This window comes from Rhinolophus hipposideros (assembly GCF_964194185.1).
Source record: "Rhinolophus hipposideros genome assembly, chromosome: 9".
In the NCBI taxonomy this organism is placed as follows: Eukaryota; Metazoa; Chordata; class Mammalia; order Chiroptera; family Rhinolophidae; genus Rhinolophus; species Rhinolophus hipposideros.
The window spans coordinates 2661531-2676461 of NC_138055.1; the positions used below are offsets into that span (position 1 = coordinate 2661531).

The window sequence follows — 14931 nt, forward strand, 5'->3', positions numbered from 1 at the left end:
GAGGATAAATGTCAAGTTCTAGAAGCATTCTGTATTGTTTGCAAACGTCCTTCCAATCTTGGTCTACTTTGAGGAAACCCAACTGGACACTCACTGACCATAACAGAGCAGATCACGCCCGACAGCGAGCCAGCAGGCCACCGTGTGGAGGGGGACGGGTGTGCCCTCCGATGCCCGCAGCCCCAGCACTGCAGGGGACCTACACGCCTTCTTTATAGTCCTCCACGTTAAGTGGCTTTTCAACCAACCAGCGGCGGGGCCCAGATGCAGCCTTAAAACTCTTCTACTATCAGTGTCCAGAAGAGCTGTCGGAGGGGAGCAGTCTGTTAAATGTCCCCCAGTCCCACGTCTGCGTGCTCCCCGTTCTCGTGGCCAGGACGTGGTCAGTGTGGCAGTGACTGCCCAGGTCATGTCCGTGGACGAGAGGCGGCCACGAGGCCACAGGAAAACCCACCAAGCCAGTTGTACTCGCAGGGATTGGCATCTGTGGACTCACGTGACAAGCGAAGGAAATGGAATTTTTTTAATGCTGGCTTCTGGTTTTACTAGAGAAATGGGATACTCTGAAAATTAGGGGCGGCATCTGGGAAGTATGTCCTTCAAATCTTGACAGATGTTACCGAGCCTTGAGCAGCAAGTCCCTCAGTTACGGGGGTTATTACTGAACACCTTTGAGGAGGTGGTGATGCCGGCCAGGGTCCTATGGCTCCGGTCTGGAGGCCATCGTGCATGGTGGGGGCCTCCAGGGGACCTCGGCCCGCTCCTCAGCCGCCTGGGCTCTGCCTGGCGTGGGGCGCACTTGTCCTTCGTGACTGCAAGTGGCCTGCACATCTGTCATACGGTGGGGGTGCCCCACATATGGTCCCCCGGGCCCTGCGAGCTGGGTGCTGATGAGACCGAGGTGGGCCCAGTGGATACATGGGGCCACTCTGCTGGCGAGTGGGGTGCTGGAATTAGAACTGGGTCTTCTGCTCCCCGGGTTTCCATGTGGCCGTGTCAGCTGTCCTTTACAAAACAGGTCTCTCGGGAGTGTGAGTGAGTCATTGCGGGGCTGGACCCAAAGACAGTCACGGTGAGACCCACTGTCCCTGGTGAATGAGCAGCGCCTGCGCCCTTGACCAGCTGTGGCGCTGGAGTCAGGGACATGCAGGGTTTCAGTGTGGCCCTTTGTCTCTGCAGGGTCCACTGCCAGCTGGTCCGGCTCTTCGCACGAGGAATCGAAGAGAATTCGAAGCAAGAGTTTTGCGGCTGAGGTGCTGTCGCGGACCACCCGCCAGATTCTCACTGTGCTCAGAAGTGTGAAAACCAAGGGAATACTGCAGACCAATTATGTGGATACATGCGGTTACATTTAGAAATTTATTTTTGATAGTTAAATCTTGATTTTAGAAAGGATACCTTCTGTCAAGTTTTGTGAACGCATTGGCATTTCCAGCTTTGTGTGACTCTTGGGGTTGCATTTCACAGAACTTACAACTGTTGATTTGGGGGCTTCTTATATTTAACAGCACAGACAGCGCAGCATTTAAAACTGCCCATTAGTGGCCCATTGCAATAATTTTAGGGGCGATAAATAGGAGTGTTCTCCATCCAGGTGGCACAATGTGTCTGCGTGGACACGAGGTGTTCACTCTGATCCGCGCTGGGAGACCGCGGCAGTCGCTCGTGGGCAGGCTGTGGGAAGCAGCCACGCTGTTGCCTCACCTTTCATCTGAGCTCACTTAGGATACTCTCTGGATCCCTCCTGCTGTGCAACTACAATGCAACGTAACCCTGCTTCCTTCAGGCAGCACCACACGGGACCATTTCAGAGAGAAGGGCACGAAGCCGAAACTCCTCCTTTCACGCTCATCTCGCGCTTCCATCGCGTGGTGCTCCTGAGACAGCCCGGCTGGTGGCAGGAGCAGGTCGTGAGTTCTGGGAACGGGCAGCATGCCCAGCACCGGCACACATTTGACTGTTTTCAAGTTACAATGCCGGTGCTTTGTAGTGACACAGAGTAGGTGACATAGCTGGGATTCCTGAGGGACATGGAAAGAAGCTGGCGTGCAGTAAGAAGTTCACTTTGTGAATTCTCTGTAAACTTCACACCCTGCCCCTGGGGGTCCCCGCATTCCAGGGGTTATGTTGGTGCAGCCCTCGAGTCTCTACGCGTGGTCCAGATTTTCCTCTTACCTTCACATTTATTCCTATGTAGTTATTGAAGGGCTCTCCTTTTCGAGCAGCATAGTACGTCGGTGGCGTCACCGCTCGTCTCGGTTTGCTGCCTGCGGCGCCCGGGTCCTGAGAAGGCCCCCGCCCGGGGCTGCGGCCCTGTGGTGCGTGTTCACCTCCGGGCCGACGCAAGGCCTATCTAGAACAGCTCTGTCGGCGCTACACGCTGCAGCTTAAGTTGTGATTTGTGAGGAGAGGGCGCACGACTGTCACAGAAGGCGATTCTGTACACGGTATGGCCTCGGGACAGGCCCTCACTTCATGTAGGCTCACTTAGTCTTTTTAGCTTTTGACAGACATCATGTATTTTTAGAAATCACTTGCACCGACTTATATTTTGAAGTATACGTGAAATTACCTATTTCATCTTGCAGTCCCACCCAGTCAGACACAAGGGCAGCTGTAACAGTGGTTTTTTTTAGTAGACCACATTATGAAACTGTGCAAGGCCAACGGTTTAATAATTGTGGGTGGATGAAAAGTCTGGTGTAAAAAGTAGATACACACAGGCTGCCTCTATTCTTAATGCTTGCTCCTGGGTGCGAAGAAACCAAAGATGCAGGACTGGTAGCTCCGTGGAGCCTGGTGGGCCCTGCTGGTGAGGCGCTCGTGGGGGAGGGGTGTCCCCAGCCCCTCCCGACCGCTGAGTGGAGTCGTGTTAGGTCACAAGGTCTCCCCAATCAGTCCTTAGGCTTTGTCTTCCCTGGTCAACATTTCCAGTGCACTAGTCCGCCTGGAAATCCGCTGCCACTTGTAGAAAAGCAGTCCAGGCCAGGGAGTGAGCATTTTCTGTCGGACCAGAACCCCAGCCACGCCCCATGGTTCCCCAATGGCTCTGGCAGTGTGGCCCGACTGCATGCTGACATTGCAAACCTGGGAAGTGTTCTTGGAGATTGTGTGACGGTGGACAGCCTGCGTGGGATGGAAGTACCTTCCCCACGCAGGAAGTTGAGGCCGCCACGAAGACTCTAGATGGAGCAACCACAAGACCTGTACACTGGGGTTTTAAGAAAAATCATCAGAACGCCTGGCTACATAGTGAAAACTTAAGATCACTTACAAGGGTTAGTCTGTTTTGACTTCCTTTGGCTCACTGGTGCAGAAATGACGAGGCAGCAGTTATGCTCTGATCTTATTCCTGCTTATTCTAGTTACGAAGTGATGTACCGCCCGTCACTGGGCAACCGGTGTGATTGTCCCTTCCTCCGCTCTGTGTCACTGGAATATGGCTGGAAGGGTCGCTTAATTTCCTTTCTAATCTTGCTGGTTTCAAGATTAGAAAATGACGTATTTGTTCTGATATGTTTGAAAAGACAAAAATAAAGTTACTTTGGACAGAATTTGGCTGTTATACGATAAACAGTAAGTACTTATGAAGAGAATCGTGATTCGACAACAAAAACAATAATTTCATTTCCCTTTGTGTTCCTGTCTGTCCCCTTTCTGTCACCCAGACTCTCCCCCCTGGGGTGACCCTTCTGATTTGCAGCCAGAGTGATGGCTTCTGCAGGAAAGGGGCACCTAAGGGCCTTTTTTTTTGTTCCCTGTACCGTCCAGGAAAAGCCAAGAGGCGCCTTCTCAGTACAGATGCCCCTCGACTTACAACGGGTCACGTCCCAACACGCCCGTCACAAGCTGAAAATACCTTACGTGGAAAACGCACTTAATGCACTGACCTCCCAAACACAGTGGCTTAGCCTTACCCACCTTAAACGTGCTCAGACACCTCACATTAGCAAAATTGGGACAAATCACCTTGCTGCCGTGGCTCAGTGTCGCAAGAGAACGTGGTACGCGTATCGCTAGCCTGGGAAAAAATCAAAATTCAAAATTTGAATTCGAGTTTCCACAAAACGTGTTGCTTTCAGAGTGTCGTAAGTCAAATCGTAAGTTGAACCATCGTAAGTCGGGGGTCGTCTGTACCGCTGTGAAACGCACAAATTAAACCACACAGGCTTGCAAAGGAAGCCAGTTACACTGAAATATGGTTCTCAAAGTTTTAAAAACAGTCCTTAGGCATGTGTGTGCCTTACTGTTACATTAAATAAGGCACATGTGTAAAACAGGGAAACGGGGCTAACAGTTACGTGTCAGCCCATCAGCGAGCCTGTCCACGGTTGCCTCCAGGGAGCGGGTGTCCCCCCGTGTGAGGAGGGAGGGACTGGCACTGACTGCCGGGCAGAGAGGGTGGGGGTGCTGCCAGGAGGGGCAGAGGGCTGTGCGGGTTGTGGGGGCTGGGGGCCAGGAAGTGTATCTGGGCTAGAAAATCAGGGCGTGTGTCAGAGAGCCGCCTGGGGAGTGTGCAGCAGTGCTCCTGAGAATTTGTGACAGGTTCCCCAGGGATGGTCCTGTCACTGCTGCACCCCGGACGACGGGCACAGTAGCAGGCCACACTCCCTGAGTGACCTCGGCAGGCCTCTGCCTCCTGGGGGCTCGTGTGGCTCGGGGTGCAGGAGGCTGGGTGCTCTCGGGGGCCTCCGCACAGGTCAGTGCTCCATGCCGGTGGTTTCAGGGCTGGGTGGGTGCCTGTGTCCCTCTGTCGGGAGTCTCCGGACGGGCTGAGCCACGAGCGTCACTGGGGACCCTTCTGCTCAGAGCCCCAAGGTCTCGTGCGCCTCAGCCTCAGCCATTGGGGGTAGGGCTACAAGTAGCCCCTGGTCCCAGAGACGCCCAGGGCCCCCCACGGAAGGCATCTCTGGGTGGGGCCAGGACCTGTACCCCACACTAAAGGCACTGCTTCTGCCCATCTCTGTGCTCCCCGCACACCCTCGGGGCGATGGCCCCGCTCCCAGCGGCCCCCAGTGCCAGGTCCTGATGCCCCTGTCTGTGAGCCACCACCCCTCATCGGCCTCCTGTCTTCTGGAACCGGGGTCCCTGCCCCCCCATGCCTCAGTGCACAGGGGCCCTACCCCACGGCCCTCACCCCTCACCCCTCACCTGGGTGCCTTGGTGCCCAGTGCCCCCTGCCGTCCAGCAGTGGCAGCTGCAGGGCTCCTGGGCCACCTGCTGTCCACAATGCACTGGGGCTCCCGCCTTAGCACAAAGCAGTTCAGGTTTATTTAAATAAAAATTATAATTTATACAAGACTTTTTCTTTAAACAAACAAGGTTTTCTTTAAAAAAATGTTACAGGGGGATTTTCCTCATCATCCGGTACAACCCTGTTGCTGAACAAGAGTTACACTAGTAACAATTATTTACAGGTGCAAAATAGACTCAGGCTTCAGACATAAAAAAGTTAACATTCATTCCAGCTCAGTGATTAGTCACAGAAACGAAATCTCTGCCCGGATTTACACAGTTCAGTAAAACCCCAGGTCCTTTCCGATGGGGAGCTCGGGGCCTGACTCGTCCTGGAACCACCCTTGGGCATCCAAAGGACCTGCCACCAGCCCCTTGGGCAACTCGAGGACCCCATCCGGCACCCCAGCACCTCTTGGCCCACCTGGCTGGGGCCGGGCGACCACACCCTGGCATGTGGTTAGTTTTCATCTCCCTTTCTCCACAAAAGGGACTCAAACTAAAGCACTGCACTCTGCCGAAGGCGGGAGCCCTATTCCACAGCAGGGACCATCCCCCACTGAGTTTGGGGACAGAATCCCGTCGTGCTTACAAAGACTCACATGCTGACTCCGTGTGGCCACAGGGGAGGGCTGGGGTCGCCCCTCAGCCCATCCCTGGGGGCAGTTCAAGGCCCACCCTGCCTGCCTTGGATACTGGGGAGTCCCTCTGGGGTGTGTCCCCTGGGTGTACCCAAGGCCTCTATGGGGCCCATGAGAGCCAGTCCACCTGCGTTGACCGTGGGAGCCAAAGCCAAGGTTTAGAGTGGGTTCTGCCTTCATTCTCAGAAGGTCGACTTACAGAATCACATGAACGCCAGCGCCAGTGTGACCGAGAGCCAGGTGGACACTACAGGTCCCCAGATTTCACCGACTGGGGCGGGGTGTGTGCTTAATCTGGCTGGTTGGTGTGGCTCCCCTGGAAGCGCTCCCTGGGCCCCAGCAAGGGAAGGGGTGACGAGCAGTGCCACCCATCTCTTACCCAAACCAGCAAATTAGGATCGGAGCAAAGGTAAAAATTACATCTGAAAAATGATACAAAAATAAGAAAAACAACTTGCTCTCTGTAAAAAATATAATCTTCTGTTTCTTCAAAAAACAACAATCTCAGTGACATCCAAAGGACTCAGGAGAAGTCAAGGAACTGGAGGAATCCACGTTGGGAAGTGCGCGGACCGGGAGGGCGGCCATGCCGACCCGCCCCCACCCCACGAACGTGTCCTTTGCAGAGGCCACCAGTCTGCCTGACCCCCTCTGGCTTCCAGGGCTGCCCCAGAATGGACCGAGCCTGGCCACCCGCACGAGGGCTGTGGCGGGGCCCAGACCAGCTGGAAGGGGCAGGGGCTCGCTCCCACCCGCGTGCGCGCTGGTGCAGGGACGTGGAACACTGCAGATTGCCTGGCAACAAACCTCTGGGCTCTGCCCACGGTCACTCTCCAAAGTATCCTCCCAAGCGTCCCTGCACAGCTTGGCCCACCTGAGCCCCGGAGCCCCTCCCTCACCTGGAGGCTGGCACCCGCCACGCCGTTGCTGGTTTTCACCTGAGAGCCACAGAAGCCTGAGCACCCCCGAAAGCCTGAGGGACATTCTGGGCCTTTCCAAACAGCAAAGTGTTAAAAAGATGCTCCTACCTACACGACACTCCATATCCGCGTCAGGTGCCGATTACAGCCGGCCAGGCCGAGATGACAGGTGGTCCCTACGGACGTGGGCCAGGCCCAGGCCTGAGGCACGAGGGCCCTCCCACCAGCCCTTGCTGCAGCCCTCAGCCCCACAAAGGCCGAGCCAGATGGCGCTCCGAGGACATGCGGTACGGGTCCCACTGAAGCAAGAGTGAGACCGACTGGCCGTTTGTGAAGGCTAGTGAAGGGGCCTCTGTGTCCCTTGTCATTGATGTCCTTCAGCTATGGCTTTGGTGTGGAAGAGCTTCCGGCCGCCAGAGAGCCAGGTGTCTGGCCAGGTGCGGACAGAGAAGGAGCAGATGTGCTTGGCGGCTGCGGGGACAGTGTGTCCCGCGTGTCATCCTTCCCGGTGGCCTCTGTGTCCACAGGTGTTTGAGACGTGCCCTACCAGGCGGGCTGGCACCATCTGAGTGCCCTAACCCCTATGCGAGGGGTCTGTAAACGCAGGTTAACACAATAGAAACCACAGATCGAGGGGAATTATTGCAAAAAGATCATGAGGATATCCAACTTTTTTCCCACTACCAAATTGTTAAAAAAAAAAAATGTCAAGCCGTGTCCTGGGAGAGACAACACTAGCTATCACTGCCGGACGCTGCTGCCGCTGTGATTTTCATGTACTGGTTGGAAATGGTCTCGAAGGCCTCGTCTCTGTGCACCATGGCACCAAACACCAGGGGCTGCCGGGAAGAAACAGTCACTGAGCCCATGGCCAGGCTGGTGCAAAACAAGGCCACCCACCCCAGCCTTGACTGGTCCTGGGCCAAATCCACGGGGGACACATGAGGTCTGGGTGCCCAAGAGGAGACACCCTCCCACCCAGAGACTGGGCTTCATTGAAACCAAGGCAGGGGATGGGCCCCCAGCGCCACCCTCCCTCCCTGAGTAACTGCTGGGTCGTCCCCTGTGAGGCTCAGCCTTCCAGACCCAAACTCAATGCAGCAGGAGGTTCCTGTGGCCACACGAGAGGGAGACAGAGAGGGAGGAAGGGAGGGAGGGAAGGAGGGAAGGAAGGAAGGAAGGAAGGAGGGAGGGAGGAAGGGAGGGAGGAGAGAGGGAGGGAAAGGGAGGAAGGAAGGAGAGAGGGAGGAAGGAGGGAGGAAAGAAGGAGGGAGGGAGGAAGGAAGGAGGAAGGAAGGATGGAGGGAGGGAGGGAGAAACAGAGGGAGGGAGGGAGGGAAAGAGGAGGGAGGGAAGGGAGGAAAGAGGGAGGGAGGTAGAGGCCGTCTTGGGCCCCTCTACCAGGCTGGAACCCTGGCGGGTCACTGCCTCTGAGTGGCCACAGGGATGCTCAGAGCCTCACCCCTGGGCCCACCCGCCATCCCCGGGCCCACTCCGCCATCCCCGGGCCCACCCTGCCATCCCAGGGCCCACCCGCCATCCCCGGGCCCACCCTGCCATCCCAGGGCCCACTCTGCCATCCCCGGGCCCACCCTGCCATCCCCGGGCCCACTCCGCCATCCCCGGGCCCACCCCGCCATCCCCGGGCCCACCCCGCCATCCCCGGGCCCACCCCGCCATCCCCGGGGCCCACCCCGCCATCCCCGGGGCCCACTCCGCCATCCCCGAGGCCCACTCCGCCATCCCCGGGCCCACCCTGCCATCCCCGGGCCCACTCCGCCATCCCCGGGCCCACTCCGCCATCCCCGGGCCCACCCCGCCATCCCCGGGGCCCACCCCGCCATCCCCTAGGCCACCCGCCTGCCCAGCACTTACTTTCTGGGTCGATGGTGTCGACACAGCAATCCCCATACCCGACCCAGGGAGGACAGACAGGACCTTGTACTGAAGATGAGCACAGAGTCACCACGGGCCTCTCTTAGGACCAGGGCTGTGCCACCCTCCTCATGCCCAGGGCAGCCGCCTCCATGGATCTCCCAGCTGGCAAGACCCATGGGGCCTGGGGTTGACTGTGACTGAGGGGAAGCAAGTGGGCCCAGCCACCCACACGGCGTGCGTGCAGGCCCCTCCTCTGGGCACCGCACACACCTGGCCCACTCTATGACCACATGAGAGAAATGGTGAGAAAATGCCCCAGAGGGGACAGCTGTCTGCACTCTCACCTAAACCTGCCGAGGTGCAGGGGCCTGAGGAGGAGGGGTGGATGCAGTGCTCAGAGCGGGCTCAGGCCCCTGACTGCCTGCGCCCACTTCCCATCCTTGCAAGGGCTCCGGGCACTGACCCACTGGGAGGTACACGGACGCGGATAGGAGCTGAGGGGCTCTGCACGGAGCCCTCATAGAACGGGAGCCCTGGTGTGGGCAGGGGTGCCCACGTGAGCCTCCAGGTGGCACCTGGTCTCTTCCTAAACGTGTCTACCTTCCAACTAAACGCCCCCAGGCCTGTGCCCCTGCGCGGCTCCTCCGGCTTCGCTCTCCCTGAAATCGGAAGGGGGCAGGGACAGGGGAGGGCGGGGCCACAGCCACCTTCTGGATGTCTGTGATGTCAGCCAGCTTGATGACTTTGTTCCTTTTGGAGGACCCGGATCTGGAGCTCTCGAAGCACAAGTAACTATGGGGGACGGACAGAGGGACAGACAGACGCAAGTGAGCCACGGGGGACAAATGGATGCTGTCACAGGCCCCGTGGGGCGGAGGGTGACCCCCTAGACAGCCCCTCGCACCTGTTGTAAAAGACTACTTCTAGAAAGCTTCAGCGCTTTTAAAGACAAACCCACCGCTCTACACTGAACCTGCTTTACGTTCCCATGACGTCACAACCCTCAGACATGCAACAAGAGACACAGGAGCGTCCCTGAGGCCCAGCCGGGGCTCTTCTCGGCCAGTTCCTTCAGTGAGGGGGTGGGGAGGGAAGTGGCCGCTGTTGAGTGTGGGGGGACGGTTGGCCAAGGGCTGAGAATGGCCCCCAAGTGTGTACCTGTTCCCCCCCTTCCACCCTGGGGCCAGCCTCAGGGATAAGCTCTCTGTACAGTCTCACCCTAGGAGAGAAAAGGCAGAGCCATCTTGGGGCTGCTACGCCTCAAAAGGACAGTGACAAGGGCTCTGCCTGCGCCTTGGCCGTGAGCTGCCTCCAGGCGACACCACTCATGGCTTGTCTGTCACCCATGACGAGCACTCAGACCAGAGCCTCTCGCAGGCCTGGCCCAGGCCGCGTCCACCTCGGAGGTAGTGCTTTCGGCCCCTGGGAGTGGGGACAGCCGCAGGAGCAGCACGGGCTCTCGGCAGGGCTGAGCAGTCCATGGCTGGGCCTGCCGAGGCCCCTCTGCCCGCGCCCCGCCCCCACCCGCAGGCCACGCCGGCCAGCGGCTCGTGGTCACTCACTTCTCCGTCACGTACAGCACGCCGTTTCTGATGTAGTCTGTCGGCATCTTCCGGTCTCTGTTTATTAGGCAGCAGCGCCAGCCGTTCTCACACACTAAGGGGACAAAACCGACCCTGCGTTTCCCACGGGACACGCCCGCCTCTGATTTGATGTTGGAAACAACCCATCAGCATTGGTTTCTCAAGGATGTACCGCCATTCGTTCTCCCCCATCAGGTAAAGTCCAGTGAGAGGACGGTGGCACGGCAAGAAGGAAGTGGCATCTAAGTCTGTAAAACAGACGTTTCCTTTTCCACATAAATAGGCAGGGTTTTTGAGTGTTTGTTTTGTTTTTTGTTTTTCTTTCTTAAAGGAAAAGGACGCCGTTTGCAGAGCGGAGTAAAAGAAAGCAGACTGCAGCCTCAACTCAGTACAGGACGAGGGCTAGGGAGAAGGTCAACACTTCAATTCTCCACTGTTTGTTTTCCGCAGTGGGTCTCCCGCAGTACAGACGCCAATGGTTTTAAGAGCCCAGTTCACTGAGAGCCCAGCAATTTAGGAGTTTTAGGGGAAGGTCTTTTCTGGCAGGCGGGCAGGGACCTGAACTCCCAAGTCACCTAAGAGGCCACAGCCAGGCCTGGGGAGACCTCAGGGCAGTGTCTGCAACACAGACGCTGGGATTCTGGTTCGGGGCAGGTCCCGCTGAATTCCTGCCATGCGCTTATTAAAGAGAAGTCACTCTGCGTGGGCTTGGAGCCTGCCCTGCGGCTCTATCTGCCTCCCAGGAAGTTGGGGAAGGAGGCAGGCAGCCGGCCGAGGTCCCCACAACCGGGTCACATACCCTCATGGCACACATACCTGCCAGTGGTCGCTCGTTTTCTGTCAAGTTAAAGATCTCATGGAAATTGCCCTTCTTGGTGCCATGGAAACGACCAGCATCTTCGTCCTTACTCAGGCCGGTTGGGGCACTGGACACGTAGCTCCGTGAGGCGGCTGTCTGCAGCTGCCAAGAGGACACCGGCCCTGTCAGCTGTGTGGAGAGGGGCAGGCCGGCACGCACACAGGCTCCTTCCCCACACACAGCTGCAAACACAGACAAGTGACAGGCGTGTGTGCCCAGATGTGGGGGTGCCCCCAGCGGGGAGACCCTCTCCTTCCCCCACACACGCAGTCCAGGTACTGGGCCACAGGTGCTCAGCACTGAGGCAGATCAGGTGGCATTTCAGAATCAGGACTGGCCACAGGGACAGGCCACCAAAAGCAGCATTAAAAGATCACACAGCCACAGCACGGCAATGCACAGCATCAGGTCACAGTGGGAGGAAGGGTCTTCTACACGGACACCGTACCTTGTCGTGCCCTGACAGCTGGCCAGAAAGGAGACAACAGGCACACATGTGACCGCGACAAAAGAAAGAGTGGGTCCACGTGACACGAGGTCACAAACACACTGGCTCAGCAAGCTGCAGGCGCAGACATAGGCCCACACGACACTCGGCGGGTTGCCCTCCATCCTGGAAGCCCTCATCCCACCCCTCTTTTGTTCCCTCCCCGAGGGTGGCCAGCACTAAGCAGTCTTGACCCCCAGGAAGGTCCTGTCCCAGCCACCCCAGAGCCAGGACGGGCCCTCATTTGCTCCCATGTCAGGGAGTCAGGTACCTGCCTTTGTGCCTCTTCCCTCAGGTCCACGGCCACCTGTGTGACCAGAGCGCGTCCGCTAGCTCACACATGCCTGGCTGCACACCCAGCTGGTGAGGTCGGGCTCCCAGCAACAAGCTTTGTTGTCCCAGAACCCGGGAAGCCTGACCCATACTTCACCCTGAGCTTCCCTCCCAGCGACAAAAGTATCAAGCAGGCACTAGACACTCTTTCCTCAGAGAACAGTCACACACAAGACTCTGCAATCCAATGCCACCTCCTCCAGGAAGCCTTCCTAGATCTGCCTGGGAATCCTACTAGGCCCAGAACGTCCCCACTTGTCTGAGACCTTGAGAAGAGCACACAGGTTGGCTCTGTACATGGTGCCTGATGCCCATATAGCTTTCTACTGTGAATGAAATAATGGGCCCAGTGCCAGCCTGTGAGCATAAGGTTGGCCCATCTTGCTGCCCAAGCATCAGAGCCAGGGACAGTGGGACCCAGCACCCACCCACAGAGCGAAAACTGCCAGGGCTCCCTCCTCCCAAGGCCCCCAGGCTCCACACCCTGCCGGACCTCTGCCTGGGGCCAGCCTGGCTCAGCGGGGCCCGCTCCTCCCTGAGTACATGGCAGGATACCTCCGGGAACCGGCCCAGCCTCCCAGCCCAGCCTCCGCCAGCAGCTGTCCTCTGCTCAGGGATGGCTGGCCCTTCATGGCAGAACTGGGGATCGGGGAAAACCCCTAAGTTGTTTCAAGGACCCCATGACATCGGAAGGACCTCAGCTCTCTGGTGACAGACAGTGAACACAAAACGGGGGTGTGGCCCCCGCTGGAGGCCGGGCTCACCCTGCGGGAGACAGCGGCAGTACTGGAGCGCTCTTTGAGCTGGGGGTCGGTGGGGAGGTTCTTCCAGATGATGTAAGGGGTGTCGTACTTGGCACGCAGCCTTGGGCAGCGTTTGAAGATGAAATCGATGAGGAAAAACTTGATTCCAGCATAGAGTCCTGGGGGAAGAACACAGTCCCACTTCATCCGGGACCAGCCACTGTGCCCGTCTGCCCAGCATGGCAGCCCCACTCCCGAGTGAGCAGCAGGAGGCCAGGGCCCCGACGGCCTCCTGGAGCCCAGGTCTGGGACAGTGGCCCTGGTGGTCTCAATGCAGGGCAGGGGAAGCTAAGGCCCGTGACCCCAGCTGGGGGCATCATCCACTTCTGTGTCGTTCCCTCAAACCCAGGGGTGGGTCGGAACAAACAACAAAACCAGCTCCAAAACCATAAGGGTGAGGTGAAGGAAAACTCTGGGGGACTTGTCCCCAGCCTGTCCTCTGACTGGGGGGCTGGCAATCCTCAGGGCCATGGGCTCACCCAGGTCAGAGCTCGCGTGTCCCGGCCCAGGTCCCCGGGGAAACGACAATGAGCCTGCACGGCCCTCTGAGGATATTTTGTTTGTGGGCTTTTGTCATTTTCCCCAAGACCACATGCCTGTCAGCCCCGGTTTTCCTGGTGATGGGTGCAGGCAAGGAGCCGATGAGACCAAGGACCCACCAGCATATTGGGGGCCTGAGGGTGGATTGGGGCAGTAGCCAGACCATGAGACCCCTGAACTGCAAGGCCAAATACTTAATGCCCCAACTCAGACCCGGCCCCACCACGGCCCCCATCCATGTACTGTGCACAGGTCCCGTGCCAGCTGCAGGCTGGGGACACTGAGACCAGGAGGGCACAGGTCGGGCTCGGGGTCTGGCCCAGGGAGGGGGGTGCAACTTTCTGGGGGAGCGCAGCTGAGTGGGTGGGGGCAGCACAGGACCATAACCTCGGTCTCGGGGTGGCCCGTCCACCTCCCGACCCTGCGAGGTCTCCAGGTTTCAGACGGGCTTCCTTTCTCCCAGATTTAAGCATTTTGGTAAAGAGTCACTGGCTGAGGTGCAGAGGAAAGAACTCAGCGAGTTCTCAGTGGGCCGTCCTGGAGGCTGCAGTGCAGGGGAGATGTCCCAGTGGGAAGCAGAGGCCGGCCGCTCCCCGTGCCACACCTGCCCACGCGCGTCTCCTCACCCAAGGCAAGGCCCACCAGGCGGTAGGGGAAGAAGCAGGAAGCCAGGAAGGCGGCCCACAGCGCGACGTACAGCTTCTGCGTGATCTCAGGCTGCACCCACATGAACAGGCTGGAAGGGAGACGGGAGCTCAGCTGGGCGGCGGGGCCTCACCCAGGCGCGGCCAGCTGGGGACCAGGACTTACTTCTTGATCTTTTCCAGGATGTCAGCCATCTTGCCAAAGAGGTTCTGTGTGAAGAAGCATCTGTGGTTACGACAGACCCCAGGCTGTCGGTCCACACGGCAGAGCTGGGAGGCCCTAAATTCAGGTTCACGGGCTGCCCAGAGACATGCATTCCCCTTCAGACCACACCCGGCACCAAATGCCCCGTGGTCCTGCCCGACGCTCCAGGCTGAGGATGGGGTGATGGGTCTGTTCTGAATCGTGGGTGAACACGCTGATGGTGACAATGGACCCCATTCTGTGCCTCTCCCAGGAGCTGGCTGGGTCCTCCTGGCTGGGAATGGCTCCCACCACCAGGCGCCACTGTCAGACTTGCCCAATGGACGGGGCCAGAGCCCAGCACAGTACCTGGGCCTTCTGGGCAACGTCCAGCACGAGCTGGAATTTCTCGGATACGGTCAGGTCTTCCTTTGGCAGCTCCTTCAGTCAAAGGGGAAAGAGAATTTCCACTGAAATTTAACAGTTCAAAGAAATTACTGACGAAAAAGGAACAGAGGCCTCCCAGCCCCAGGACCTGGGTCACTCTGCTGTCCCCACACATCCAAAGGGACAGACGTTCCTGGGAAACCCAGCATGAGGGGGTAAACGAGGCAGCTGTTCTGGTGGACACCCCTCCTTGGCACCTGAGTGGGTGGGTGGGCAGCAGGCATCCCCACAGCTGGCAGGGCTACGGCTCCAACTCACCTTCGAAGGTGTACCTGAAACCATGCAGTCCCCCCACCTCACTTTACAGGCAGAGAAACTGAGGCAAGGGGGGGACCTCACCTTACCCTGCTTATCTGAGGTCATTGAACAAAGACCTC

The 14931-nt window shown here is 58.2% G+C and overlaps 2 protein-coding genes across 2 annotated transcripts in view; one reads left to right on the top strand and one right to left on the bottom strand.

The window, feature by feature from the left end:
• Positions 1 to 3554, top strand: part of CERK (ceramide kinase) — a 32164-nt gene extending 28610 nt beyond the window's left edge. The window contains exon 13 of the mRNA XM_081060676.1: positions 1180 to 3554. Within this exon, the coding sequence (XP_080916802.1) occupies positions 1180 to 1252 (73 nt within the window). The 3' untranslated portion in view covers positions 1253 to 3554. The remainder of the gene's footprint in view (positions 1 to 1179) is intronic.
• A 1696-nt stretch (positions 3555 to 5250) lies between these two features.
• Positions 5251 to 14931, bottom strand: part of GRAMD4 (GRAM domain containing 4) — a 41965-nt gene continuing 32284 nt past the window's right edge. The window contains exons 10-18 of the mRNA XM_081060675.1: positions 14477 to 14548; positions 14090 to 14133; positions 13906 to 14015; positions 12701 to 12858; positions 11074 to 11218; positions 10237 to 10330; positions 9382 to 9466; positions 8672 to 8740; positions 5251 to 7635 (exon numbers count right to left, since the gene is read on the bottom strand). Of these exons, the coding sequence (XP_080916801.1) occupies positions 7531 to 7635; positions 8672 to 8740; positions 9382 to 9466; positions 10237 to 10330; positions 11074 to 11218; positions 12701 to 12858; positions 13906 to 14015; positions 14090 to 14133; positions 14477 to 14548 (882 nt within the window). The 3' untranslated portion in view covers positions 5251 to 7530. The remainder of the gene's footprint in view (positions 7636 to 8671; positions 8741 to 9381; positions 9467 to 10236; positions 10331 to 11073; positions 11219 to 12700; positions 12859 to 13905; positions 14016 to 14089; positions 14134 to 14476; positions 14549 to 14931) is intronic.